The sequence below is a fragment of the Vidua macroura genome, chromosome 24, assembly GCF_024509145.1.
Source record: "Vidua macroura isolate BioBank_ID:100142 chromosome 24, ASM2450914v1, whole genome shotgun sequence".
Classification (NCBI taxonomy): domain Eukaryota; kingdom Metazoa; phylum Chordata; class Aves; order Passeriformes; family Viduidae; genus Vidua; species Vidua macroura.
In genome coordinates, this window is record NC_071594.1 from 3,990,654 (window position 1) to 4,017,793 (window position 27,140).

At 52.6% G+C, this 27,140-nt stretch overlaps 2 protein-coding genes across 6 annotated transcripts in view; both read right to left on the reverse strand.

Moving 5' to 3' along the window:
• Positions 1-2,880: 2,880 nt before the first annotated feature.
• Positions 2,881-17,608, reverse strand: IKBKE (inhibitor of nuclear factor kappa B kinase subunit epsilon). 2 transcript variants are annotated; one of them, XM_053997955.1, is made up of 20 exons: positions 17,325-17,608; positions 16,481-16,621; positions 16,216-16,345; positions 15,665-15,846; positions 14,619-14,779; positions 13,989-14,099; positions 13,602-13,781; positions 13,059-13,261; positions 12,415-12,479; positions 12,234-12,325; positions 10,977-11,078; positions 9,710-9,779; positions 9,521-9,585; positions 9,175-9,251; positions 8,865-8,904; positions 7,988-8,089; positions 6,152-6,248; positions 5,371-5,468; positions 4,238-4,309; positions 2,881-3,156 (listed from the first exon to the last, which is right to left on the reverse strand). In XM_053997955.1, exons 1-20 carry the CDS (start codon positions 17,409-17,411, stop codon positions 3,123-3,125), a joined length of 2,109 nt encoding a protein of 702 aa, XP_053853930.1. In that variant the 5' UTR covers positions 17,412-17,608; the 3' UTR covers positions 2,881-3,122. The 2 variants fall into 2 exon arrangements, with proteins under 2 accessions (XP_053853930.1, XP_053853929.1); XM_053997954.1 differs by having other exon boundaries at positions 9,521-9,633.
• A 6,268-nt stretch (positions 17,609-23,876) lies between these two features.
• The window catches only part of SRGAP2 (SLIT-ROBO Rho GTPase activating protein 2), a 100,261-nt gene continuing 96,997 nt past the window's right edge, over positions 23,877-27,140 (reverse strand). For all 4 annotated transcript variants that reach the window (XM_053997950.1, XM_053997951.1, XM_053997949.1 and 1 more), the window contains one exon: positions 23,877-26,210. In XM_053997950.1, the coding sequence (XP_053853925.1) occupies positions 25,827-26,210 (384 nt within the window). In that variant the 3' untranslated portion in view covers positions 23,877-25,826. The remainder of the gene's footprint in view (positions 26,211-27,140) is intronic.

Genomic DNA, 27,140 nt, shown 5'->3' on the forward strand with positions numbered 1-27,140 from the left:
GGGCTCGGAGCGGCGGGCGCGGGGCAGCGCAGGCGCCTTGGACCGGCCGGGAGGGAGGAGACACGGCGGGGAGGGCGGGGGTGGCACCGGGAGCGGCCCCGCGGGGCGTCCCTCCCGTGGGGACCCCCCCTCCCCGAGGGTCGGGGCGCTTCGCACTCGCAGCCCCCGCGCGATGTTTGCCCGTGGACGCGCTCCTCGCCCCGGCATTCCCCGTCCGCGCCCCGGGAATGTCCCCGCTGCTCTCTCGCCGGGAATCCCCGCTCGCGTGGGGGTTGTCCCCGCCGGACCGTCACCCCCGCGGCTCTGGGGTTCCCCGGGGGGGTCCCACGAAGCACAGCCAGCGGTTTTCCCCAGCGTCTTCTGCGGGAGCGCAGCCGCTGTGTCGCGGCTCTGTCCCCGCGGGAGAAGGACGGTCACGCGTGGGTGAAAAGCCCGTGTCCCCTCTGCAGGGACAGCCGGGCTCCGAGGGCTGGGACACGCAGGAATTCCCTCCCCCAGCTGAGGCTCCCGAGCTTGTGGGAAACGTGAAAGGGAAAAATACCGCGGCCAAATGTCGAAGCGCAGCAGCTCTGGGGACAGCGGTGCTGCCACACCTTCCCCCGGGCACGGCTCGGGGTGGCCGCACCTGGCGCTGCGTGTCCCCTGCCACTGCGAGTGACCGCCTCCTTCCAGCGCCGGGGGTGTCACCGAGCAGGGGAGGGTCCCCGTCACCCCTGTCACCCCCTCCCTGCTGGCCAGAGGGCGACTGCTCCTTTGGGGTGCGTGGCTGGAGGGTGACACATCCCTGAGCCACGCAGGACACCACTGCCCTGCTGCTCTCGCTCGTTGTGGCTTGAAACACGTTCACTCAGACAGAATTATCCCCCAATTTCTGCCGTTTTGGGAAGAGAAGGGAGGTGAGAGGTGGCTGCAGGGAGGGCAGAGCTGGGCTGGTGAATCCGGGCTTGTGGGGAGCTGAATTTGACGTCTCCCGTGGACTCCTGAGGACAGGATAAGCTGAGGATATCTAAATCCTTTTCAAGGATTCTAATTTGAAGGATGGATTAAAACACTGGCTCTGAATCACAGCAGCCTAGAGCCATAAGCAGCCCCTAATAACAGCTTCAGACCAAAGGAGGAATAATGCAGCTGGGAAAATTGGAGTTTTGTTCTGTGCTAAGCAGCAAGATTAATTTTTGGAAGGTCTTTTGCTACCCAGTTCAGGATCCTGCTTTGCTTTCACACCTCCTCTGCTTCTGCTTGAAAACATCAGCAGATTTATTCCTCAGTAAATTGTTCCACAAAGGTTTCGTGTTTTGTCCTATGTCCTCCACAAACTGTTAATTGTATCAGGAATCACCTGCAATGAAGGAAATTTCTGAGGGTGAAGGTCTACCTGGCACCTGGCTGGGAACTTCCTAAAACCATTCTGGACTTTCATTTTCCCAACACCATCCCAGAGGCATCTCCAGTCTCCGTTCTGCAGCCTCAGGGCATAAAACCACTAAATAAATGCAATATTTTCTGTCGCCACAGCAAGCTCTGGCTCAGCCTGCACAAGAGGCTCCTGACAGTCATCATCCTTCCCAGCTGTCCCTTCAGGTATTCAGAGCTGACAGCACAGGGAGCTCTTTTAGGCCACAGGTTAAAATATTTTAAGGGAAAAAGAAAACCTCAAGTAATTAACATTGGCAGGAAAACTCTCGTTTCATTTGGATTCCAGAAGTCCCCTCTGCAGCTGCTGTGTTACAGCAGTTAAAGCATGACAAGGGCTATTAGCAAAAACTCTTTTTTCCGTTTGCCAAGAAACAAATCCCTTTTAGTTGAAGCCAAACATGTTCCAGGTCAAATGCTCAGCTGGTGCGAGTCAGTGCAGCTCCACTGAATGCCAGGAGGTGCAGCAGGGACCCTGCCTGGGCTGCCTGCCCTGCTCCTACAGGAACACCAGTGAATCCTGCCTGGATTCAAAATAACGTCCATTAGAAAACCCAGGCGAATCCCAGGAAATAGTTCGTAGGAGCAAAGCTTTTAAGGGATGGATTAGCTCCACCTCTGCACAGCAAACAGTTGGGTTTGACATTCAGGATGTTGGTTTTTATAATTAAAATGAATGGGGAGCTCTGGTGCCAAATTCCACCGGGGAAAGGTTTCCTGGGCGGGGGAGGCTCCTGGGCACCCTCGGCGTGTTCCTACAAGAAAGTCAGGCCGGGCACAGCCCTGCAGCTGCTGCTCCTCCTTCCTTCCTTTCGCTGCCTTTGCAGGGATGGATGGATGTGTCCCGCCTCTGGGATGTGCCAGGATGGGTGGGATGGGCCCAGCAGGGTGGGATCTGCCACCCTGCCCGGCTTTGGATGCTGCTCCCTGGGGATGGGGGTGTGGGATGGGGGGACAGCCCATAAATCACCATGGGAGAGGCTGAGGGGCAGCGTGGCTGAGCCTTCCCACCAACATCTCCTGCTCCCATCTCCCACTCCCAGATCCTGGCAATCCCTATGGCTGCTCCTCACTGATATCAGCTGATATCTCTGACATCAGCTGCCCTGGCTGATAACCAGGGAATTACGGCTCATCAGCCCCGAGATCAAAAAACAGTCGGGAAACCAGAGCAGAACGATTGTCCCTAACAAAGGGCTGGGTCAGCAGGGCCCTCCCGCAGCTCTCTCTCTGATTCCCAAGGGACAACAAGGTGGGAGGGACGTGCTCCTCCTCCATCCTCTTCCTCTGGAGCAGGGAAGGGTTGGGAATGTCTTCCCAGAGCAGCTCCAAGCACTACAGCCACCAGCACCCCCCTGCCCCACTCCAGCACGTTAAAAGTGGGAATAATTCCTAAATAAGTAAGATTAAAGCTCTTCTTCTTCCTCATCTGACACAGTGATGCAGAAAAACCACGAAAACACCAAGTCCTTCCAGAATTTTTTTAAAAAAGAAAAATATAGAACCCCACTGGATTTTCTGGCCAAACTTCCAGAGGCTCAGGGCACTTGGGGCTGATGGGGGAGAACATGCAAAGTGCTGGAGCACAGAGGTAGGACACGGAGAGCTCCCAGGGCACAGAAATCCGACGGCTCCGTCGCTCCAGGCGCTGTGAATTCCCTGTGCTGGGAAGCGCTTTTGCTTCAGCAGCTGCACCTTCACCATGCCCCTCAAACGCTGGGAGTGGGAGCAGCCCCACCCAACCTGCAGGGACAAGAGGATTTAGGCCAGATGTGGTCCTAAAAACAGGGCTGAATTCCCAATTCCTTGGGTTTTGTCTTTTAAAACTCCTGGACGTGCTGCTGTACATATTCCCACTGTCCGTTTGCATTCAGAGCCTCGAGAAAAGGATGCAGAGGAGGAAAAGAAAAACGGGGGTGATTCCCAGCTTTTCTCAGTCTGAATAAATGGACAACCACACCAACACCTCTCCTGTCTGCAAACCCAGAGGTTTGCTTTAATCTGGGGGCTGGAAATCTTGTCCTGTGAGGAGCAACTGAAGGAGCTGGAGGTGTTTACCCTGGAGAAAAGGAGGCTCAATAAAGCAACTTTATTGCTCCCTACAACTCCCTGGAAGGAGGCTGTGGTGAGGTGGGGGTTGGTCTCTTCTCCCAGGTAACAAGTGACAGGATATTTTTAGGGAAAAAAAAAATTAGGAAAAAAATTTTGCTTAAAAAAAAAAGTTTGCTTTAAAAACTTTTTTAGGAAAAAAATTTTCACCGAAAGGATAATAAAGTACTGGAATTGTCTCCCAGGGAGGTGGTGGAATCACCACCTCTGGATGTGTTTAAAAAAAGACTGGACATGGCATTTGGTGCTGTGGTCTAGTTGAGGTGTGAGGGCATAGGTTGGACTTGATGATCTTAGAGGTCTCTTCCAACCTCATGATTCTGTGATTCTGTGATAAGAGGCCTCAAGTTGCACCAGGGGAGGTTTAAATTGGATATTAGGGGGAAAAAAATCATAGGTTTTGCAGAGATTTTCATACAGAAAAATCTGTATTGAGTTCCCCATGGCAGTGAACAGCAGTCAGTGCTGGCCAGCACAGGGACAAGGCTGGAAAGAGGGGGAAGAAATGATGGAGAAGTTCTTGGCTACAACTCCAAGACAGAGAAATTCTGCTGCTGCCAGACCACGATGCAAACGTGGGGCAGTCAAAAACCCGAGCAGCGCCGGTGGCTGTGCTTGGCAGCTCCCAGAGAGCCCACCCGGAGCCTCGGGCACATCCCTGGTGGCAGGAGCAGGGATCCCTGCTCGGGGCAGAGCTCGGGGCGCTCTCACTCACCGCTCGATGATGCTGTTGTTGAGCTGCAGATCGCAGGCAGCCGACCTCATCTGCTCCAGCAGCTCCTGCATCCTGCAGGGACACAGCCAGCCCTGATTCCTGCATCTTTAGGGGGAAAGCCAGCCCTAATTCCTGCATCCTGCAGGGGCAAATCCAGCCCTAATTCCTGCATCCTGCAGGGACACAGCCAGCCCTAATTCCTGCATCCTGCAGGGGCAAATCCAGCCCTAATTCCTGCATCTTTAGGGGCAAATCCAGCCCTAATTCCTGCAACTTACAGGAGCAAATCCAGCCCTAATGCCTGCATCTTTAGGGGCAAATTCAGCCCTAATGCCTGCATCTTTAGCGGCACAGCCAGCCCTGATTCCTGCATCCTGCAGGGGCACAGCCAGCCCTAATTCCTGCATTCTATAGGGGCAAAGCCAGCCCTAATTCCTGCATCACAGAGGCAAATCCAACCCTAATTTGCACCACTCAGTCCCTGCTTCCCATGGGAGCAGCTCCTGCTGCAGGGCTGGGATGCCCCACAGGGCACGGAGCAGGGATCACACCCTGCAGGGTCACACCCTGCATGGTCACAGCTTTCCAGCCCTGCAGACACAGAACCCTCAGCCCATTCCTGAGGATGAGCAGCAGGAGGTTCTGTCCCCCTGGAGGAGCTGGGCTGTCCCCAGCCCCCTGTTCCCAAGTGTGGGGAATGGATTTGTGGAGAGTTCTCAGGGTCTGATGCGCAGCATGCAAACTTTGAGATAAGAAACACTGACTTAGAAATGTTATGGAATCAGATAGATACTGTTGAGAGAGAAATGGAGCTAGAAAAAAGTTTCAAAAGATGGCCTTGCAAATAAGACTAGATACTTTGGAGAAACAGAACTGTGAAAGATGTATTATAGGGGACCCCCGAGGGGTAGTTTTAGATGATTTGCTTTAAGGCACTTACAGCATGGTGTGGCAAAAAGTTAATAAGCTAAGAAATGCTTATCATGTTTTGTAATTAGGAAATAATCAGCTTCTGATTGTGATGGCGTGAATTGTGACATCTGTATTGTCTCACCCTTCAACTGAGACTGGAAATGGAATAAAAATTATCTCTGAGTCAAAAAAAAAAGTGTCATCCAACACCAAGGACTCACCGCAGAGCCATCTCCTGGCGGGCCTGGCTCAGGGGGACGGGGGAAGGTGCAGGAGGAGCCAAATTCCATTTCTCCACCTGGAGAAGCCTGTCCAGAGCCTGTGGAGATGAGATGGAGATGGAGATGGTGGAGATGGAGATTGGGGTGAGATGGAGATTGAGATGGAGATTGAGATGGAGATGAGATGGAGATGAGATGGAGATGAGATGGAGATGAGATGGAGATGGAGATGAGATGGAGATGATGGAGATGGAGATGATGGAGATGGAGATGATGGAGATGGAGATGAGATGGAGATGGAGATGAGATGGAGATGGAGATGATGAAGATGGAGATTGGGGTGAGATGGAGATGGAGTGTCCTGGCAGTGCCCACACCAGGGGCTGTCCCTGGGGTGACCTGGGGCCAAACACTCAGTGGCACCCCAGTCATGCCCAGCACTGCTCCAGGACAAATTATAAATAAAATAACCCAAGGACCAGCACAGTAGCAGGGGCTGTGCCCCAGCCCAGCAGCTTTGCTGTGGCAGCTGGAGGCGAAGCTGCATTTTCCTCCTGTTGCAATTCCCATTTATTGGGCACAGACCCCCCGTGCCAGGCAATCCTTGGCACCAGCAGCGCCTTTACCAAAGGTTTCCCCACTCCCTGCTGACACAAAACACCACCTCCAGCTCGGATCAGCCACAAAAAACTGCAGCAAGGGGCTCCAAACCCCCGATGGTGCTGCTGGAGCCTGGCAGGGAGCAGGAGGAGGCTGTGGAGCTGCAGCCCTGGACACCTACGCCCTGCAGGCAGTCCTGGCACTCCATCATCTCCACACTGCAGGCACTGATGCGGTTGCTGAGCCTCTTCAGCTGCTTCTTTATCTCACAAACTTTCCTGGAAAGAGAAAATTATGTCAAAGCTCCCAGTCAACGCGTAGCATCGTTAATTTTTTTGTGTGTGTGTGTTTTAATTGCACGCTGCTTTCTGCAGACCTGGCTGGGTTCAAAATCCTGAAGGGGAGCAAATGAGTCAGGGCACGTTGTAATTGCAGCTGCAGCTCCAGCAGCCACCACAGGCCAGGTTATCCAAACAGCACTAAGAGCTAATTAATCAGGGAAAGTTGATTGCAAATGAGGCAGCCCAGGCCTATCACTTCACCCAGCACAGGCTGGGCCTCTTGTTCCTACCCAAAAAAAGGCCCCTCCACACCCAGCAGGCACAGCAGGAGTTGTGTTAAAAAAAAAATAAAAATGTTTGGTTTGGGTTTAAAAAAACAAAGGAAAGAATGTTTCAGGTGAACGATCCACCTCAAGTCCCCAGAAAAAACCACCCCACGAACCCTGGCAGGAAACAAAACAGGACAATTAAAACTGAAGTAACGAGAAATTAAAAATATCCAGCTGTGACTCATGGTGCTTTCTCCATGAGGACAGGAAAACAGGTACAAAAATACCCCAGGAAAACGTGGAGAAGGATTTTTCCTCCCTGTGAGCAGAGGTAAAACCCTGCTTTAGTGCCCTGCACTGCATGGATTTTGTGGGGCCCCACATCCAGGGGGGAATCCCAATCCAAGAATTCCCACAGAAACTGAGGGGGATTTCATTGCCTGTGGTGTGATGAGGAGACTGTGGGACACAGTTCCTGTCCTCAGAGTGAAACCTGCCTCTGGGTGAGGGTTGGCAGCACAGAAACCCCTGCTGGGACAAGCTGGGGCTGGGAATGGGAGAAGGACAGGGAAAGACCGGGAGAAAATTGGGATAGGGCAGGGAAAAGGCCAGGAGGAGGCAGGGAGAGCACAGGGACAGGGCAGACCCTGCCCTCAGCTCCTGGAGAAATTCTGAGCATCCAAATCAAACTTCCAGCCTAAAAATCCCCTCAGCTTGTAAATCCAGCCCAGGGCTACTCCCCACCAGAAACGGGATCGGGTCAAAAATGGGTTTAATTGTAAGGTATTCCAGAAACTCCTCCTCCCTCCACCCACACCGGCAGCCCAGGGGAGGCTGCTCCTCTCCAAGAGCAACCTTGCCATGAAAATCCAATTTTTGCACCACCAGCCTCCCCCTCCCTGCTCTCAATCACCGCGGGGTAATTTGCTCTTTGCATTATTCCCCAAGCACCGTTTAGCAGGAAATCATTCCCAGGGAGCAGATCTCTCTGTCTCAACAGCAATTCTGTCCTGATAAAATAACCTCTCCCCCCAGGCCAGAGCTGCTTGAACTCCAGCTGCAAGTTTAGGGTTAGGCTTTTTAAAATATAAAAATTTAAATAGAAACTTTAAAAAATAGAATATTTTATAATATAATAAGATATATTATTTTATATTAAAATTATATTAAATTTTTCATACATTTGTAACATTAAAATTATATTATATTAAAATATAATACTTTTAAATATAAGCTTTTTAAAATAGAAACTTAAAATAGCAGGGCAGAACTATGGGACAGGAGCCAGCCCACACAGTGGGATTTCACAGAGCTGTGTGAGGGCTTCTCACCCCTGTGCAGTCCCTCAGCATTTCCCAAAATCCCCATTTCCATCTCCACACTCGATCCATAGCAGACAGCACTTGGGAGCCCTGATCCTTGGTGGGTTCCTACAAAATCCCAAATCCCTGGAGGGGGGGCTGGTACCTCATCCTGCTGCTGTGCAGCGCCAGGGCCTCCTGGTACTGCTGGACACAGTCGTTCTGGAAAATGGACAGAACCCTCCTGGCCAGGTTCCCCAAATTCAGCCTAAACCCGGGAATAAGAGAGAGAAAACGCCATCATTTCCTTCCAGGTGTGAAAAGGAACATCACAGGAGGCCTAAAGCTGCCTCCTGGGTGGAGAAAGAGGGGCTGGATGCTCAGCAAGGAGTTACAGAGAAAACAAAGCCTGGCTGTGATGGAGAGGGAGCTTTTGGGGGATTCAGCCCCCTGTGCCCCCTCCAGGGCACTGCTGAGAAGGCTCTGCCTTGGAATTCTGGCAAATGCTCAAGGTTAGACTGAGCATTAAGTGAGACCAAGGAGTCTGTGGATTTCACCCTCCCTGCTGCACGCTCGAGTGGGAATTGTGTTTTTGCCTGTGCTAAATTCCCCTGGTCTCAGTGGAAACCGAAAGGAGGATTCTTGAAGGTACAAAAGCCACCAGGCACTTCACTGCCACGGGAAGTGAAGCAGAGAGGGAAGCAGGGACACTTCCTAAATCAGCATCTCAGTGAAAAAAAAAAGGCTTCAGACCAAGTCCTGTGTGAGCAACAGCCTGCCATGGGTCTATCCCAGCACAGGGATGTGCCCCAGGGCAGCTCCCTGTCCCCACCTCTGCAGAGCTGCTCCCACAGCTTCATCTGAAAGAGTTCAGGGCTTGAAACCTTCACTGGGAGAGCTCCTGCAAGGAAGAGCCAGCACAGGAACCCTCCTGGCAGCACCAGGGACAATTTTTACCCCTTTGGGACCCAATCAGAGCCACCAAGCACGGGCCTGGCCCCAGCAAGGGCAGCTCCTGGGGATGGGACAGGGGTGGGACTCACTTATCCAGCTTGTGGATTTGTTCCTCGTTGTAGCCCAGCCCTGGGGAGGAAAAATACCGTCACCACACATTTCCTGCTGGCAGCCCAATGAACGGGCGATTCCACAAGGCACAGAGGTGGCTGAAGGGGATTTTCCTGGCTCAGCCCCCGGGGCCAGTGTCAGGACACAGAAACTGAAGCTCTGCGAGGTCCTTCCCAGCCCAGTTCTGTGGTTCGAGGGTTCCACGAAGTAACTGCTGATGCCAGCAAAACGAAACCATCCATTTTCCCACGGACACTCCTGCCCCGTGCCCCCGGCCCCAGCACTCACTCAGACACGTCCTGGCCTTCTTGAACTGCTTGTGGATCACCTGCATCTTCTCCAGGCAGCACTCCATCTGCTGGATGCTGCAACGGGACAGGGAAGGGGGCGTGAGGACCCTCGGGAGGGAGGGAGGGGGTGAGGCTGGGGTGGAATCATCATTTTGGAGTGAAGTTATCACTGCGGGGTGGAATCATCATTTTGGAGTGAAGTTATCACTGCGGGGTGGAATGTGAACCTGCTGCCCGTGCCTGCGAGCAGGGACATCACCCCCTGGGGTGGCTGTGCCTGGCAGGGGAATGCTCCATCCCCTGGCTGGGGACAGCCAAGTGGCACCAGGGATTGCACCACACACCTTTTGTCTTCGTGCACTTGCTGCCTGTCCTTCACCAGCTCGGCCAAAATCCCATCCAGTGCCCCCTGGAAGTCAAAGATGCTGTGGGAGCACTGGGAGAGCTCCTCATCCACCTGCAGAGGAGGGGAGAGCTTGGGACCAGCTGCTCTGGGAGCCGTGGGGGCTCCTCGGGCTGGGGATGCTCCTCACCCTCTGCAGCCTTGTCTTCACCACATCCACCCCTGCTGGGCCCCTGCTGCCTGCAGGGACGGCCTCGTACCTGAGGGAAGGCAGAAAATGAATATTCCTGAAGGAGAAAACAATCCAGATGCAGCTGTCACTGGGGGCACAGGAATCCACCTCGTGCTGGGGTCCTGGGGGGCTGCAAAGTGATTTCCTTGGGCAGCAACCCAGATTTCAGAGTGCCAGATCTGGGACAGGAGAGGCAAAGTGCTGATCTGGTAAAAACTCGCCCTGTTGCGTCCGATTTGTTCCAAAATTGTTGGTTTTAAACCCACTGGCTTCAGGCCAGCTGGGATGCTGTCTGTGTGCCTGCAGCTGGCACGGGAGCTCCGGGCTGAGCGTGGCACAGGGGCTAAGTCAGCAGAAATCTCCCTGATGCAGTGCTGGAAGGGCTGGAAGAGCCAGAGCAGCCAGCTGCAGCACTGCTGCTCTTGGCACTCCAGCCCCAGGGCTGCACTCAATGGGAACCATGTGTCCCTGGGTTTTTGTTGTTTTGTTTTTTGTTGGTTTTTTTTTTTTTTTCAGATGAAATGGAAATTAAGAGACTTTGCTAAATGGCAAAGAATGAAAGAACAGCAACCCAGCGGCAAAGAATTTTCCACTACAACAACAACAACAAAAAAGCTGCAGAAAAGCAAAATATCCGTGGGTTGCTGGAGATAAAATGGGTTCAGCTTGGCCCAGGGCAGCCGGGTGGGGAGGAGGCTGTGGGCAAGGGGAAGGTTGAGGGCAGCCCAGGGTTTCTCCATAATTCAGTGGAGACTCCTGGAAGGAAATGGGACCTCTCCCCGTGGCTGGTGGGATGTTGGATCCCTGGGAATGCAGCCCAGCTCTCCAGGGCTGTTTGCAGGGAATGGGGCTGGTGATAGGGGCCAGACCCCCATGGGGTCCTGGAGCTGGTGCCATCCTGCTCTTTATTTTATCCCAATTTTCACAATTTTCCTTTCCCTGGAGCTGGCAGCAGCCCTGGCTCCTTCCTGCTCGAGGGCTGCAATCAGAAAACCCCAGAGCAGGAGCCAGTCCGGACTAACTCTGGCCTCCTGTGAAATCATTAAAAACTGAAGCAAAGAGGGAGAAACCGCCAGAGTGGCTCATTCCCCAGACCGTGAAAAAGCCTTCTACCTCCAAAATATCAGCTTGTTCCTGGCATTTTCCTTATTCCTGAATAATCCAGGCACCTCTGAGAGCCCCATACCTCACCAGGCACAGCCCAGAGGCTGCAAAGCTCACTTACAGCACGTGTGTCTTCCCCTGGGTGAGCTGCAGGCAGGTGAGCACGGAGTGAGCCCCTCTCCTCTGCTCCAAAATCCTGCAGCACTCCGTCCTCAGGTTCCCGCTGCCAAGAGAGAAAAGAGCCCCTGCAACACCGGCTCCCTGGAATCACAGACCCAGCCCGGGGCCAGCTGCGTGGCAAGGGGCTGGGGATGGAGCTGGTGGCTTCTCTCAGGCTGCTCTGAGACACTGGGGGCTGCATGAACCTAAAACTGGGTGTGGCTGCTGCTTTTAGGGGCTCTCACCCTCTGCGTGCTGTCCTGCCCCAAAAGGAGCGGGGAGGGCAGTGAAATTCATCATGGAACCATGGAATGGTTTAGGTGGGAAGGGACCTTAAAGCTCATCTCATTCCAACCCTCTGTCCCGGGCAGGAACATTTCCAATAGATGCACACAGTGATGATTAATAATAATAATAATAATAATAATAATAATAATAATAATATCATAATCATCATCAACAACAACAATAATAATTATTATTATTTATTATTATTATATATAATAATATTATATAGAAATTATTATATATTATAATATATACAATATTATTATAATATTATTAATAATATTATTATATAATATAATTATAATATAATTATATATCATTATATAATTATATTATATATTATATATTATATAATTATATATTATTATATATATAATAATAATACATAATTATATAATATATATACTATATTATATATAATAATATAATTATTATTATATTATTATTATAATTATATTATTATAATACTAATTATTATTATTATATATATATAATATATAATATATATTATATAATTATATATTATTATTTTATATATAATATATAATAATAGTATATAATAATATATAATATACTTATTATTATTATTATTATTATTATTATTATTATTATTATTATTATTATTATTATTATTATTATTATTATTATTATTCTGTTCTTTTCCTCAGCCTCTCCTAAACTGAAAAAAAGTGACCCAAAAGGAACAAAAGAGGACAGGAGCATCCTCACAACACCGAGGAGTTTTTCCTCCAGGTGCAGCCCCCTGGGGACACAGTGCCCCTCGTGCCCTGCTCCCTCCAATCCCCCAGGACTCTCCCCCACCATCCCCGCTGGTCTGCAGTGGCTGGAAGAGGCTGGAAACTGAGGAAAGGCCAGCCCTGGGCAGGCTGTGTCCCCCTGTGCCCTGCCCAGCAGCGGCTCTGTCACTCACAGCACCCAGTGGAGGCCCCTGGCCAGCAGCTCCCGGCCCCTCCGCAGCGCCCGCCCCACGCGCAGCGTCTGGTGAGCGGCACCCACGGCGCTCTGCAAGGCAAAGGGCACTGCCAGCGCCTGTGCCAGGCACAGGGCACTGCCAGCACACTGCCAGGGGCTGCCCTGGCACACACACCCACCTTGGCTGCGCTGCAGTCGGCCACCACGTCCACCCTGGGCACGAACTTTGGGAACTCCAGCGCCGCTGCAAAGACAGGCAGGCTCGGGGGGTTTGGTCCCCAGCTGGTGGCTGTGGGCAGCTCCCACCCACCAAATAAACCCTGTGGCCACTCAGGATTTCAGCCGCAGTGTTGGAGGCTCAGTGCAGCCCTCCAAGATATTTTGGGAGCAAGGGTGAAGGCGGGAATTCCCTGCAAAGCCCAGAGTGGCGCGTGGCCGTGGAGCGGCAGCACACGGCAGGGGAAAACTGACCCTGAAATCCCCTAATCCTGCTCCAGGGACCAGAAACAGGACTGGGAGGTGGCACTGGGAACTGGCATCAGGACTGGGAATTGGCACTGGGAACCAGTACTCCTGCTGCTGGAACTGGGGTCACTGCTGGGAATGGGGACTGGCACAACCTGGCAGTGGGAAAAGCGACCAGTCTGGAGAACTGGGAACCCCAGGGGGAACTGGGATCCAGGTCAAACATTGCCCAGGCCCCAAGAGCGGGGATCATGCAGGAAATGGGCCCATCACCCAGCTGGGAAAGGAGAAATCTCTCAGGATAACAACTGGAACAAATCCCCCTTCCAGCAGCCACTCTCCAACCAGCCACACTCACGGTCTCGGTACCGGATCCCCACCACGTCCTCGGGCTGCTCCGAGGTGCTCAGCAAAGTCAGGGGGCTGCTCTCTGTGGTTTTGCAGAAATTATGAGCTTGTAGATTGGGATCCAGCTCATACAGGTGTCCTTCAAAAAAATATTCTTGGTGGTGAGGGACTATATTTGTCTGTTTGAAGACGGCATCTAAAAACTTGGTGGTACTGAAACGGAGAAAGAAGGGAAAGGATGGGGACAAGCAATGAGGTGAGCACACAGATTTCCACCCCTTTAGCAGCCTGCTGCCCTCAAAATACCAAGATGTTGATGTTTTCTCTTAGCAAAGTATCAGACAAGGTCAGCAGAGTGCCCTGGACCTGCCTGGGGCTCTCTGTGTGCCCACAGCTCCGTTAGTGCACTCCCAGCAAAGGCTGATTTGAGCCTGGCGTGTTTTAACCTGGTTTGGGAGCAGTGCAAAGGGAATGGTGCTGCCCCCAGGTGCCCCTGTTGAAGCGAGGGGAACTCACAGCTCCATTCCCAAATTTCTCTCTAAGCCAGCCTTACGTGTTGTAGGAGTGGATGTAGATGCGATGGGAGGACGCCTGCTGCAGGGAGAACACGTCCACCACCATCCTGTGCAAAATGTCGTTGGTTCCTGCAAAAAACTGGTCGAATCCCCAGCATTTCTCCTGATCCACCTCCAGGATATTCGCCAAGATGGGGATCAGCTGGTCCTTCAGCCCCCTGCAAGGGAAGAAGGGAGGTTTGCATGGGCTGGTGTAACCCTGAGTCACAAACACTGCCCTGCCCTGCACTCCCTTTTCCTGTCTGGAAAGCAGAGGTCTGGTCTGAAAGCTGTGACAGCTGAAGATGAAAGGTTTCTCTGCCTTCTTAACCCCCCCTGTGCTGTCTGAGGGCACGGGAGCTGCAGCCCCAGCAAGGGACACTCACGTGGAGAGGCGGCAGGTGATGGGCAGCTCGTAGCTCCACTCGATGTTCCCGTTCTCCTGCCTCTGGATCCCTGCAATGGCCCCAGGAGGCTTCTCCGTGGTGATTTTGTACCTGTGGGAAGGGAATTGTTGCTGCTGACTCGAGCCAGGCGAGCTCTGTTTGGGCACTGCGTCCCTCGGGTGGAGGGAAAGGGCAGAGCGTGGATGTGCTGGGAAAGACATGATTCACTGAGGGAAAAGAAAGTGCCCAGAGGGAAAATACAGCAGGTGAACATTCCAAACCTTCCAAGTGAGCACTAACCCTGCCTCCCCTTCCAGCTGTTTAGCCAGGAGGTCACGGGAATGCATTTTACAGAATCCTAGGATTATCTGGGTTGGAAGGGACCTTAGAGAACATCTGGTTCCAACCCCCTGCTATGGGCAGGGATGCCCCCCATGCTCAGTGCCCCATCCAGGCACCCCATCTGGAGGGAAAACATGGCAAATGGGACATGGATTCTGCCCCACACTGCACACACACCACTCCCCACAGGCCCCTTGGCGGGGCTGTGAGGCCACGTGGGGTTAAACCAGAGTGAGCCACCCCCAGCACAGCCCCAGCTCCCCACCCAGAGCCAGGCACGGCACCTACATGATCTCCTTGTTCCTGCGGGGTCCCCCGAAGGGCACGAAGGGCAGGCTGCCGGTGGCAGCGTGGTAGAAGGTGACACCAATGCTCCAGAGGTCCACGGTGACACCAAAGGCCTTCTGCTGCGGCTTGCGCAGCACGGCTCGCTTGTACACGTCGGGGTGCTGCGGGGGAAGCGCAGAGAAATGGGTCCTACCCAAAAACCTTCAACAGAGCTCTGGGTCCTACCCAAAAACCTTCAACAGAGCTCTGGGTCCTACCCAAAAACCTTCAACAGTGCTCTGGGTCCTACCCAAAAACCTTCAACAGAGCTCTGGGTCCTACCCAAAAACCTTCAACAGAGCTCTGGGTCCTACCCAAAAACCTTCAACAGAGCTCTGGGTCTTACCCAAAAACCATCAACAGTGCTCTGGGTCCTACCCAAAAACCTTCAACAGAGCTCTGGGTCCTATCCAAAAACCATCAACTGCAACAAAGCTCTGAGTCCTACCCAAAAACCTTCAACAGAGCTCTGGGTCCTACCCAAAAACCTTCAACAGAGCTCTGGGTCCTACCCAAAAACCTGGAACACAGCTCTGGGTCCTACCCAAAAACCTGGAACACAGCTCTGGGTCCTACCCCAAAAACCTGGAACAGAGCTCTGGGTCCTCCCCAAAAATCATCACCTGTAACAGTGCTTTGAGTCCTCCCAAAAATCATCACCTGCAACAGAGGTCTGTGTCATCCCCAAAAATCATCACCTGCAACACAGCTCTGAGGCCTCCCCAAAAACCATCACCTCTAACAGGGCTCTGGGTCCTCCCCAAAAATCATCACCTGTAACAGTGCTTTGAGTCCTCCCAAAAACCTCTAACAGAGCTCTGTGCCCTCCCCAAAACCCATCACCTGCAACCCTTCCACAAAGCACTGAGCCCCTTCCCTTCCAAAAACACAGACCAGGCTCTCCAAGTCGCTGCTGCTCCCAAGTCACTCGGCTGCAGGACTGAGGGACAGGGACCAGCCTCCCCCAGGACTCCCAGGGCCACCAGCCTGGGACATGCCCTACTCACGAGATACTCCTCTGTCCCATAGACAGACACAAACTTTTCATCATCCTCCAGCTCCCGGGCGGCTCCGAAATCCGTCAGTTTGTAGATGCTCTGCCCGTCCTCTCCCACCAGTCTCATGATGTTGCCGGGTTTGATGTCTCTGTGCACGACGCCGTTCTCACGGAGGTGGTTCATCCCTGCCACTGGCACACGGAGGAAGCAGCATTTGTGTGTGGGGCTGGGCCACTGGGCTCCAGGGGGCTCAGTTTGAGTTTAGGAATGAGAAAAGGGCTGGACAGGGGGTAAATCCCACGGTGGTTGCACTTAGATGGGGATCAGTGTGACTGGGGGGATGGAGGGGATGAGGACGTGGGCACAGCCCTTTGCCACAGCAGCTTCCCAGAGCAAGGAGAAACCTTCAGCACAGAGCTCAGCCCCACGCTGTTCCGGGGTGCAGCTCCTGACCCCTCACTCCATTGCCCAGGGCTGGTACCTGCAGGGTCCCCAGCACTGCAGGGTCCCCAGCTGGAGGGTCTCAGGCCCTGCTGGTGGCCCCCGACCCCCACACTCACCCACACACTGCAGCACGATGAGGAACTCGGACTCAGCCAGGCCAAAGGCATTGGCTGGGTCTTCCAGCACGTTCAGCAGGCTGCCACTGGAGCAATATTCCATCACCAGCACCTTCTGCTTGCTGCTGCCCTGCAGGGGGAGAGCCCAGGAGGGCTCAGCCAGCCCCGTGTCCCAGCAGCTGGCCCGTCCCCCCCAGCCAGGCAGGACCAGGTCCGCTCCCTTGGCTGGCGAGCCCCAGGTTTTCCCAGAGGGGTTCCCACTCACTGTCTCCTCCACGGCAAATAATTTGACAATGTTTTTGTGGTTCAGCTTCCGCAGCATCTCGAACTCTCTCATCTGCACCTCCTGGGGCCGCAGGTAGCTGGCATTGTTAAACACCTTCACAGCAACCAGCTCCCCCGATTTCTGGGAAAAGAGCAAAAGGAGGGAATGAAAACACGAGGTGACGTCGTTCGTGTGCAAAGCAGCTCCAGGAGCTCTGTCCCGGCTCCCACACGCCACTCGGGATGTAGATGATGCCTGTGCACCACGTCTGCTCCACTGCACAAACACACCGCTGTTATTCACCTCCCTGCTCTTCCTGTCCCTGTGCCCACGTGCTGCGTGTCGCTGTGTTTGTTTGTCCGGCCCCACTAAAAGTTCCCGTGTGGAGCCCAGGCCGGCAGCTCCCGAGGGATGGGGATGTTCCCAGCCCGCTCTCGCAGCCGCCGCTCCTGCAGTTTGCTCAATAAACTTCAAAGGCTGCAGAGGAGGAGAGCCCGCTCCAAGCCCGGCAAGTGTTTGCATGAAGTATGCAAATGGCCAAGGATGGGGTTTTCAAAACCTCTGGGCATTCCCCGGAAAACAGCAGCTTCTTCCCCCTGCGCCGCTCGGGAGCAGGAGCCGCCTGTGAGCGCCCCAAAATCCGCCCTCGACCCGCAGGGCAGGGGAAGGAGCTCGGTGGAAAATGAAAATAAAACACAAAGCAGCGCCCGAGCTGCTCCACAGGCAAGGATCTCCCGGGTGGGCGAGTGGAGCGGAGCTCGGGCATCCCGTGGGGCGGCAGGGATGGGGGGCACCGGGGCTCTGGAGTTTTGGGGTCCCTGCCCCCCCAGTTGCCCCCGCTCACCTTGTTGCGAGCTTTGTAGACAGAGGCCGTGGCCCCCTGGCCCAGGAGGTCCTCGGTGCTCCACAGGTAGTTGGGGGTGCTCTGCATGTCCAGCGGGAAGCGCGGGGCTCACCCGGGGGGGAGATTTACCCCACCGAGCCCCAGCCTTTACCCCTGCGGGAATCGCCGGCCGCTCCCCTGGGCAGCACCGGGGCCAAGGCTGGGCATGGACCGAGCCCCCAGCGCTGCCAAAGCCGCCCGGCCGGGACGTGCCGGGGCTGGCAGCAGAACCCCGGCAGATGCCAGAGCTCGGGAGCGGAGGAGCGCGGGGCGAGAGGCGCCTCCCCGCCCGGGAACTGAAACCCGCGGATTGCAAAACCCGCCCGGCGAGCACGGCCACGCTGCAGGAGGAAACGCCTCAGCTTCCTGCTCGAGAAAAAACTTCCCAGCCGGGCTGCCTTCCCCCGGCACGCCGGGCTGCTCCGGCACAGCTCCGGTGGCGGCTGAAGGTGCTGAGCTCCGGCCGCCATCGGCACTGCCGGGGCGGGGATTTGGGAAGCGGAGCGGGATCAGGATCCAGTGTCCAGCCCTTGTCATCTGTGCCAACACGGGGTCAGTGCTTGACCCCTGGCACGGACACAGCATCGCCTGGCAAGGCTGGCACTGAGCTGTTGGGGCTCCCTGTCGGGGATGTGGGACGCAGGGTGGGATGTAGGACAGGGTGGGATGTGGGATGCGGGATGCAGGTGACATACAGGGTGCAGAGCAGGATGTGGGATGCAGGACAGGGTGGGATGTGGGATACAGGTGAGATACAGGGTGCAGAGCAGGATGTGGGATGAAAGGTGGGATGCAGGATGCAAGGTGGAATATGTAATGTGGGGCAGGGTGGGATGCAGGATGTGGGGTTCGGGGTGGGATGCAGGGCAGGATGTGGGGTTCAGGGCACTCTGCTGCCTGCACAGGGCAGAGCGGGGCTGCTCCTGTCCCTGCTCACTCTGGCTTCACCGTGACCAGCTCAGCATCGGGGTCCCGCTGTCAGGAATTATTCCAGGCTGGCGTTGATGTGTCTAAAGGCTCCATCCTCACCAAAAAAGGTCTGAGAGTTCATCAGCTTGTGGGGCATCCAAACATCGACACCACTTCACCAGCCTGCACACAAACCCCACCCCTAATTAGTTCCTTAATTCCTGCTGTGCTTCATTTTCGCATCCGCGGGTGAGCGTGCCTGAACAGCCTCCAGAGAGCTGGCTGGGGGTGCCCTCAGCCTGGCCCTTTCCCTGGGGTTATCCAGGGATGCCCGGGGCTGGCAAGGGACGGCAGAGTCCCGGCAGCTGCGGGAGCGCGGTGACGTCGGTTTAACCACACGAAACCCGAAATCACTTTGATTGAAGTCATTTTGCTGCAGCTCAGCTGACAGGAAGAGAAAGGGCTGGGGTGACTTCTTGAAATTGTGTCTGGTTTTATTTTCTATGCATGTGAAACAGGACCGTCAGTCTGTCCCCACGGTGCTGGCCAAGCCCGCGGCTGGGAGTGCAGGGAACTCGCCCCCAACACCTGCCTGGCTTCTTCCAGCCCCCTTATGCTTTCTTCTGCTATCCTTTTAAAATTCCCAGCTCATTTCCTCTCCCTGGTTGCCCCATGCGCAGGTTTTTCCTCCCAGCTGACTCCCCAGTCCCATGTGAACCCCAGGACTGGATGTGCCCACAGGGGATAAACCCTGGTGTGGTGGGACAGCACATCTGGCTGGGAGAGAAAAAACCGGCCTTGAAAGCAATTTGTGACAAGAATTAATTGCTCCAGCTGGTGGCAGCAAAGCCCGAAGAATAAAGGAGAAGCAGCGAGCTCTGTGTGCAGCAGGGACCTCGTCCCTGGGGTCTGAAAACCCGAGAATCCCACGAGGCCAGTGGCGTCCCCACGGTGTCACCGTGACAAACCTGTGACACGTCCGTGAGAGCCGAACCCTCCCAGCACTCACCGCGGCGTTTCTTTGTTAAAAACCCCCAGAATGGGGTTTGTGAGGGAGGGTCGGACCCGCCTGTGGTTTGATGAGGGTGTAGGAGATAATCACAGCCTCTTCTGCTGGACAGTGACCAAGGGAAAAATCAAAAATCCCTTGTTATCTGTGCCACCCCCTTGCTCTCTGACTCCTATTTCATGTTTTAAAACAAAAAGGTACCAGCAGCGTGCCCAGCTGGCTCTAGGGTGGTGCCACAGAGGCTGCTGTGATTTTGGAATAAAAACATCCCGGATTTCCAGCTGATCCCTGGGACAGGGAGCACAGAGATGCTCACCCCAGGGATGGTGGGGACAAAATGCCTCAGTTAAACTTCAAACCTCACTGAAAATAAGTAATTCCTTCGAATCTTAAGAAAAGGAAGCCAAAATGACACAGCCCTGCCACATTCCCCCTCCAGGCTCTGAAAAAGGCCCATGGAAAAACCAAGATAGGGAAAGCTGGTAATGATAAAATAATGATCCAATCCATAATCCCAATCTTAAATCCTCTTTCCTGAGACAGTCGGGGGTCCATCCTCCACAGGAAAATGATGAAGATTAAGCATTTTTCAATCAGGTCACTGCCAGGGAAGTGTTTGCCCTGGGGAATCCTGCTGTGGTGGCTGCGTGCGAGCCCAGGCTGGGGGAATCAGGAATCATTGGGTCACGGAAAGAATGGTTTGGGTTGGAAGGGACCTTTAAAGCCTTATCATTCCACAGCAGGGACGCCTTCCAATATCTCAGGGGGCTCCAGCCTGGCCTGGGACACTGCCAGGGATCCAGGGGCAGCCACAGCTGCTCTGGGCACCTGTGCCAGGGCCTGCCCTCCCTCCCAGGGAGCAATTCTTTCCCAATATCCCATCTAAACCTGCTCTCCTTCACCTTCAGGCCAATTCCCTTGTCCTGTCACCACATCCTTGGTGTCCCCCTTCTCTCTGTGCCACCACGCTGCTCCTGCCCTGCTGCCATGGAGTGTCCCCGTGCCTGGATGGCACCAGGTGCTCCTGGCTCCTGCAGATCCTTCCTCACCCACTCACCAGCACCTGCAGCAACATTCCGGAGCATTCCAGAAGCCCCCCCCCGGCCATGCTCTCCCTCTCTCCCACTCAACCCCAGGACATCACACACCAGCACCCTCAGGTCAGTGTTTCCACCATACCCAAAACATTTATTTCTCCAAAACTATTGCTAATGACAATGGATACATTTTGTTGCCCCAGTATGGATTTAACACTTCCAACACATCGACTCCTAATACTGTACAAGACTGTACCAAAAGGGGGGGGGACCAAAACAAAAAAAGGCTGTACCTCCATATTGTACAGAGCTCTATGTACAAAGTACAATTTTACACAGTTTAATATATACACCATATATATATTGGTGTAGAAGACATGAAACAGTGGAAACTCGTTTTAGCAAGAACATTCCATCCCACCATGAAACAACTGCTGCTGACGACCCCAGGTTCAGACAGAAAAACACAATTCCTACACTTTGCAACCTGGTTTTCCTGCCTTACAGCAGGACCACTGGAAATCAGAGATGGATTTCAGCAATTGCCCCGGTTGAGCTACATCGAGCTGGGCTTTCGGAGAAGCTGCTGCTCACAAGTATTGCTCCAGCAGTTTGGCACACTCACAAGCCCAACCCCTCAGGCTTGGGCTGTTCTTCACATCTCAGGGCTGTGCCTGGAGGAAAGGCTGGTGAAGTCCACTTCAGGAGTAAGGTTACTACAGTGCCTCAAAAAGGACGGGCCCACCTACGATTCCCACTGCAAACTGCTGAGTATTTACCCCGTGTGAAGCTTGGCAGATCAAGTATTAGCACGGCAGGAAGCTGCCTTCCCTCTCCACCTTCCCCTCTTTTTGGCCCATGGCTGAAAAACGCTTTCATCCCAAACTACGTTAGAGGAAGCACAAAATTTAACAAGGAAAAAAACCCGAACCAACAAAACCCTTGCATTTTCCAGGCCTTGAATGGCTGTTTTGGCCTCTCTAGAGCCACCCAAATAGATGGTTTGCTGCTAGAACAGCCTGGAAAAGAACTCATCTGCCTTCTGGTGGGCGGTCGGCGGAACCGCTTGTGCGCGACACAGCCGGGGCCATCCCGGCCCCGCAGGCACCAGGCAGAGGGTCAAGTATTTCTGTTTTTATTTCTTATTTTCAAGTACCAGGTTGTCACACAGACACAGAGACATGCAGAGAGCCCGTGTGGAAGGAGCTCAAACCCCAAAGTTCACTCCATGAAGTGCTTGGTGTTTCCCCGGAGCTGGCACCGGGAGCGTCCCTGGGGGAAGGACGTTCCCTCCTTTCCACCTCTTGTGCTACCAGCCCACTTAAGGAACAGCTTTGTGGGGCGTTAGCCAAGGCCAGATAAGCCCAAAAAAGGGCTGGGTTTTTTTGTGAAAGCTAAAAAAAATCTCAAAATAAATAAATCCCCAGCTTGTTAAGCTCAATTTCCTGTTCTGGACAGGCCCATAAGCAATGGAAATGCCCCAATGCTCCTGTTTTCCTGTGGTTTTGAAGCAGTTTTTGAAGCAGTTCCATACCCAGGGGAGTTCAGTGTGTTTGCACTTCGGGGCACATCCCTCTACACCCTGTGCTTGGTCCTGCCAAGCACAGGTGCCCCTCACCTGGCCACCAGAGCAGTGCCACACCTGGGGGGACAGGGGCACCTCCCTCCTCTCCCTGCTGTGCTCGTGGATGTGCTGGACAAGGGGCCTGAGCCCAGCCTCTCATGGAATCAATCCAACTGTCTCAGCAGGGATTTTTGGGGCATTTTTCCATCATTGCTCATTCCTCACTGAGAGCATCACCTCCTGGAAGTGTCCCCTCCACACGGATCCCACCAAGGCAGCGTCTCCACGCCCCCGGCAAGGATCTGAAGTGCTGAGAACCACAGAAGTCGGTTTTTGCAGAAGGACATCTCCCAAAAGCTCCATAAATCCCCAAACCTACGCCCTGCTCCACTGAATTTGAGGTTTTTGACACAGAGAAGAAGAGAAATAAGGCAGCAAACTCCACCTGCAATGAACTTCTCCTGTCCCAGTATTGCTGGAGCTCTTCCAAGCGTGCCGGGTCGGCCCCGTACCAAGTGCAAGGTGGGGAACTACAACAGATGGGGTTTCTTGCCAAGCTGAAGTGTTTTGATTCAGTAAATAAATTTATGAGAACTTGGTTATCTTAACCTACTTTTGTGCAAGAACAATCTTGCCTTAAAAAATTAAAAAAAAAAAAAAACACACTAAAAAGAAAAAAAATCAACAAAAACTCCCAAAACCCAACACATGAGGTATTCAGCACAGGAAACCCAAAGACTCCTTTTGAACAGGTATCAAAATACAGACATATACAACAACTTTTTTTTTTTTTTTTGTTCTGCTGTCACAGTGCACTCTAATTATTTACTCATTTTTGTTGCAATAAAATACCCAGTACAGATAAAATGAGAGGGTTTGATCGTGTCCCACTGCTCGGACATGAAGGACAAAGTTACAACTCATAAACTTTGGACGACCTCAGAGAGGCAGAAATTAAGCAATGGTTCAAGCACACTGCTCCATTCCCAACTAGGGAAATAACCCAGAAAAGGTCTGAGCTTCAGAAACCATTCAGATTGATCACCTAAAACCGTGTTTCATATTAGAAAGTTTTTTTTTTGTTGTTTTTTTTTTTTTTGCTTTGGATTATTTCAATCCAACACCTGCTGAACAAGGTTCATACAAAGCACTATCGAACAGACAGACGTCATTCCAGTTACCAAACACTTCTTTTGTCTTTATATCCGACACAAACGTTACAGGAAAAGTCAAGAAAAGAGGATTTCCTTGGAAGAGCTAAAACTTCTTCGGGATATGAAGATGTGGAGTGACATTGGTACCTCCCCAAGCAAACCACTGGGTCAGACCTGTCCACAGGGAGGGAACATTTCCAGTTCCTCCTTCCCACCTTCCCGGCAGCGACTGCTCATAAAACACTCGTGGCAAACGTCCTCTCAGCCTTGTGTGTTCACAGAGTGAGGAGGACAAGCTGAAAATCTCCTTTTTCCCCCATGATTTCGTGTGTGATTTTCTTGTTTCATCCCCCCTGCGTGCGATTTTTCCACCCGAGGAAGAGGAAGGACGAGCTTCAGCCTGTCCTATTGCTTGTGTCAATCACAGTGCACACCAGAATTCCAGTTGAGTTGCTCCATATCCAGGTGATCCTGCCAAGCACCTTGCCCTTGGCAGCAGGATTGTCCCAGAGCTGTGGATGCTAGAGAAGCACAGTAATGATTCAGATACAGACAGTTGCTGTTACAGTAACCTGAAGTATTTTTTAAATTTTTTTTTTTTGTTTTGTTTTCCATCTAATTCCACACTTCAGACCTTGAAGCTGGAAAAGAGCAGCTCCTCCAATGTGCTGTGCGTGGCTGAACACTTATTCTTAGGAATACTGAATGCTAGGCATAAAAATATAAAAAGAAAATAAGGCATTAAATGAGGCAAAGTCAATTTACAGAGATCCTGCTCTTGACACAGATTAACTTTGGTCATTTGAGACCAAAAAAAAAAAAAAAAAAAAAAAGAAAAAGAGAAAAGAAATCAAAAAACCCTACTAAAAAGGAAATGCCAGAAAGTTCTGCCTGAGCAAAAAATTACGAGTTTAACCATTCTATTTATTTTTCTTTTTTTCCCCAAAAGAACAAGTGATTCCTTGGTGGTAGAAGTCCATCAGAACCTGAGAGCAAAGGTCGCTGGTGGCACCGGTGGCATCTCCTGGAGGGGCAGGGACAGTCACACTCGTACCGTGGGGCTTCCCCAGGAAAGCTCAGGAGAAAAGGGAAACGAGGAATGTTCTCACCAAAAGCTTCCCAGTGCTCCCCAGTTCTTGCACGTCCTCAATTCGGGGCCCAGAGGAAGCTGGCTTTTTGGGAAGTCATTAATTATGGATGGATTGCTTCTGTAGGAAGGGGGTTGTGCGTGTGGGGATGGACAGGGATGCAGGGAGACCCTGTTCCATTTTTCCAAGTATCATCCTAAATGCATGAGAAAAGGACATTTCAGCAACTCTTGTTTCTTCTTTTTTAAGTGCCAATTAAACTGACTTTGCAGTCACCAGGAACTCACAAACTGAAAGGAAACTCGGCTTAAATGGGTGAGAAAAATGACTTTTCTTATCCTGTCCTGAATTCATTATTTGATGGAAGCCTAAGATGTGCAGCTTGTTTGAAATCCCGGAAAAGCTGAGGAACGAGGCGAGCTCAGGGTCAGCCAGTCTCCACTCCTAAGTGGCACAAGCCTTTTAATTATTAAATTAAATAAATGTGGGCACTGTGGAGAATTCCCAGGGGAGTACAAAAGAGTCCGTGGATGCTGCTGGCTACGGATAAATACAAATAATAGCAAAGGATTCATTCACAGGTCAGCCCTGCACGGAGCAGCCACTGCAGAGGCCACGTGCTGTCACATCCCTGTCCCCAGCAGCGTTCCCTGCACTGCTCTATAAGAGCAGGCAGGGACAAGGCAGGGAGCTTGAGAACTCCTGAGCGAAGTTTTTACAGTGCTTGGCGCTGGGATTGGGGTCAGGATCTGTCCTGAGGAACGGGCAAACCAGCAGAGTGTGTCTTGGGGATGGGCTCCCAGCAGAGGATGCTTGTTTTCAAAATGATCTCTTTTTTTTTTTTTACATTCAGTCTCCCGAGAGCCAACACCACATCAGAGCCCACGGGCTGAAAATGCCACTGGAAACAATAAAGCTGCTTTTAAACATGGGAGAGCAAAGGGGGAAACCAGTGAAGATTGTCCATAAGCAACAACTGGGCTCTTTGTTGTGCTCCCAGAGCTCAGGAACACGTTTGTTTATATTTGCACAGACACGTCTGACGTAGAACTCCACAAAATCTACGAGTGTTCCAGAGTAAACTGATTTTTCCATGACAAATAAAGCATGAGGCTGGATGGCCAAAGGCTTTGGCCCTGAGGGGGAGGAATGGGGAGCAAACAAACAAAACCAGAGGATGTGATGGAAGTCGAGACAGACCCTTAACCACCGTGGCACCAGCGGGCGACGGAATAAGAATAATAATAATTATAATTATAATAATAATAATGCACAAGAAACAGGCATGTCCAAGCTCCACGTAACCAGTGGCACCAAAACATGCAATAGACTAAAATCTATCCTATTGTTTCCCTGTGATAAATGAAACACAGAATATAGAAGTCACTACACCAGTATCCCAAAACAGGACACCACCAAATGTTCCTTCCAGCGGCCCAGCACTTGAACAAGGCATCGAAACCAAAATCCAACTCATCCCTTGGTGTTTTCCTGCTCAGCTTCACAGTGGATCGTGGATTGTGGATTTCCCAAGCGTGGCAGGAGCTGTCCTGGGGACGTGGGACGAGGCTGTGGCCGCTGAGGAGCTCCCAGCAGCTCCCCTTCAGTCCAAGGATTCGTTAAATAGGAATTTTAATGTCTTTGCCAGAGTCTCTCCATCTGGAACAGCAGGAGTTGCACCCAGAGAGCAGCAGGGGGTCTATCAGACAGTACAGGACTTGTCAGGGGGCTGCTGGGGGGCAGAGGAGGCCACGCCGGGGCTGCTGGCGCTGGTCTTGGGGAACACGGCGGGCTTGGGCCGCGTGGCCGGCGGCTTCACCTGCGTGGCCATTTTGACAGACTTGACGGGCCGGAAGGTGCAGGGGATGTCCCCAGCAGTGCTGGCACTGCGCTGGAACGGGGGCTCAGTGTCCTTGAGGAGCTGGGTGTGCAGGGGGCTGGAGGGCTCCGAGGTGGGGGCCACCACCGGGGACGTTTTCAGGGGCTCCAGGGTGTCGAGGACGACGTCGGGCGTGTGCTTGACGCTGCTCTGCCTCTCCAGCTCCCGCAGCTCGTTCAGGGCCGAGTTCATGGTGGCTTCAATGTCCTGCAAGCACAGCAGAGGAGCCCGGTGAAGGCACAGCCCAGACACACAAATAGCCAGATGAAAGCCAGGTTTTGAGCACATTTGTGTTTTCTCAACACCAACCTCTCGGGTCAAGGACCAAACCGTGCAGCACCGCATCCTGCAGCCAATAATCACCAACATTTTCCAGCAACAGGGAGCAAAATAACTGCTGGCACTGCCTTGATGCTAATCTGGCCCTTCACTGCTCCTGATGCTGCCCAGACTTCAGAGTAAAGCCCCAAATGGCAGCAATGAACAGAAACCAAAGCACTGGTGCCCTTTCTTGTGGTTTGTTTGGCACATGAGATTCAGGAGAGTAAATTCCTGAAGGGAGCACTGACAGCTTGGATACTGGCTGATGGGCCACACACTGAAAGCTGAAATCCTCGTGGGCTCCTGCCCCACGGGTTTTCCTGCTGAGCTGTTCCCAGAGATGCATTTCACAGGACTCAGAATTTTAGAAAACACAGAAGATGTCAGAAACACATGTAGCAACCAAAACCGGCCCTTCTCCTCCTTCTTAAAAACTCTTACAGTTATTAACAAATAAATATAAAGAGAACTTTTGAACTAAAACCAGGGGGTTTTTGTCTCAGGACCTACATGTTGCCTGCTGGAGAGTCCAGTGGTGCACAGAGCTCCCTGGGGAGCAGGAGAGCTCAGCCTGGCTCTGACTCACACTTTTGGCTGCAGCTTTCCAGCTTCCTCAGAGCTTTTTCAGGGGGTGGGGAAGGTAAATCAGTCAAGGAATGGTGGAAGAAAGCAGAGGCAGAAATCTAACGCCTCCCACTCTATCCTGAGGCCAGGCAGATTTTCGTTATGAAGTTGGGGAAATATGTAAGATGGTTATTGGGTGGTGTTTGAGCAGATACTACAGAGAAAAACACTGATTTAACCCAGCTTGGGTTT

What these genes read in the sequence shown, in the direction of transcription:
- IKBKE (XM_053997954.1), bottom strand. Translation starts at nt 17,411, where the DNA reads ATGCAGAGCACCCCCAACTACCTGTGGAGCACCGAGGACCTCCTGGGC. An exon ending in TACATCCACTCCTACAACAC is followed by an intron (nt 13,262 to 13,601) that starts GTAAGGCTGGCT and finishes TCTCCGTTTCAG; the next exon opens with TACCACCAAGTTTTTAGATG. An exon ending in AGGGGCCTCCACTGGGTGCT is followed by an intron (nt 11,079 to 12,233) that starts GTGAGTGACAGA and finishes CTCTCTTGGCAG; the next exon opens with CGGGAACCTGAGGACGGAGT.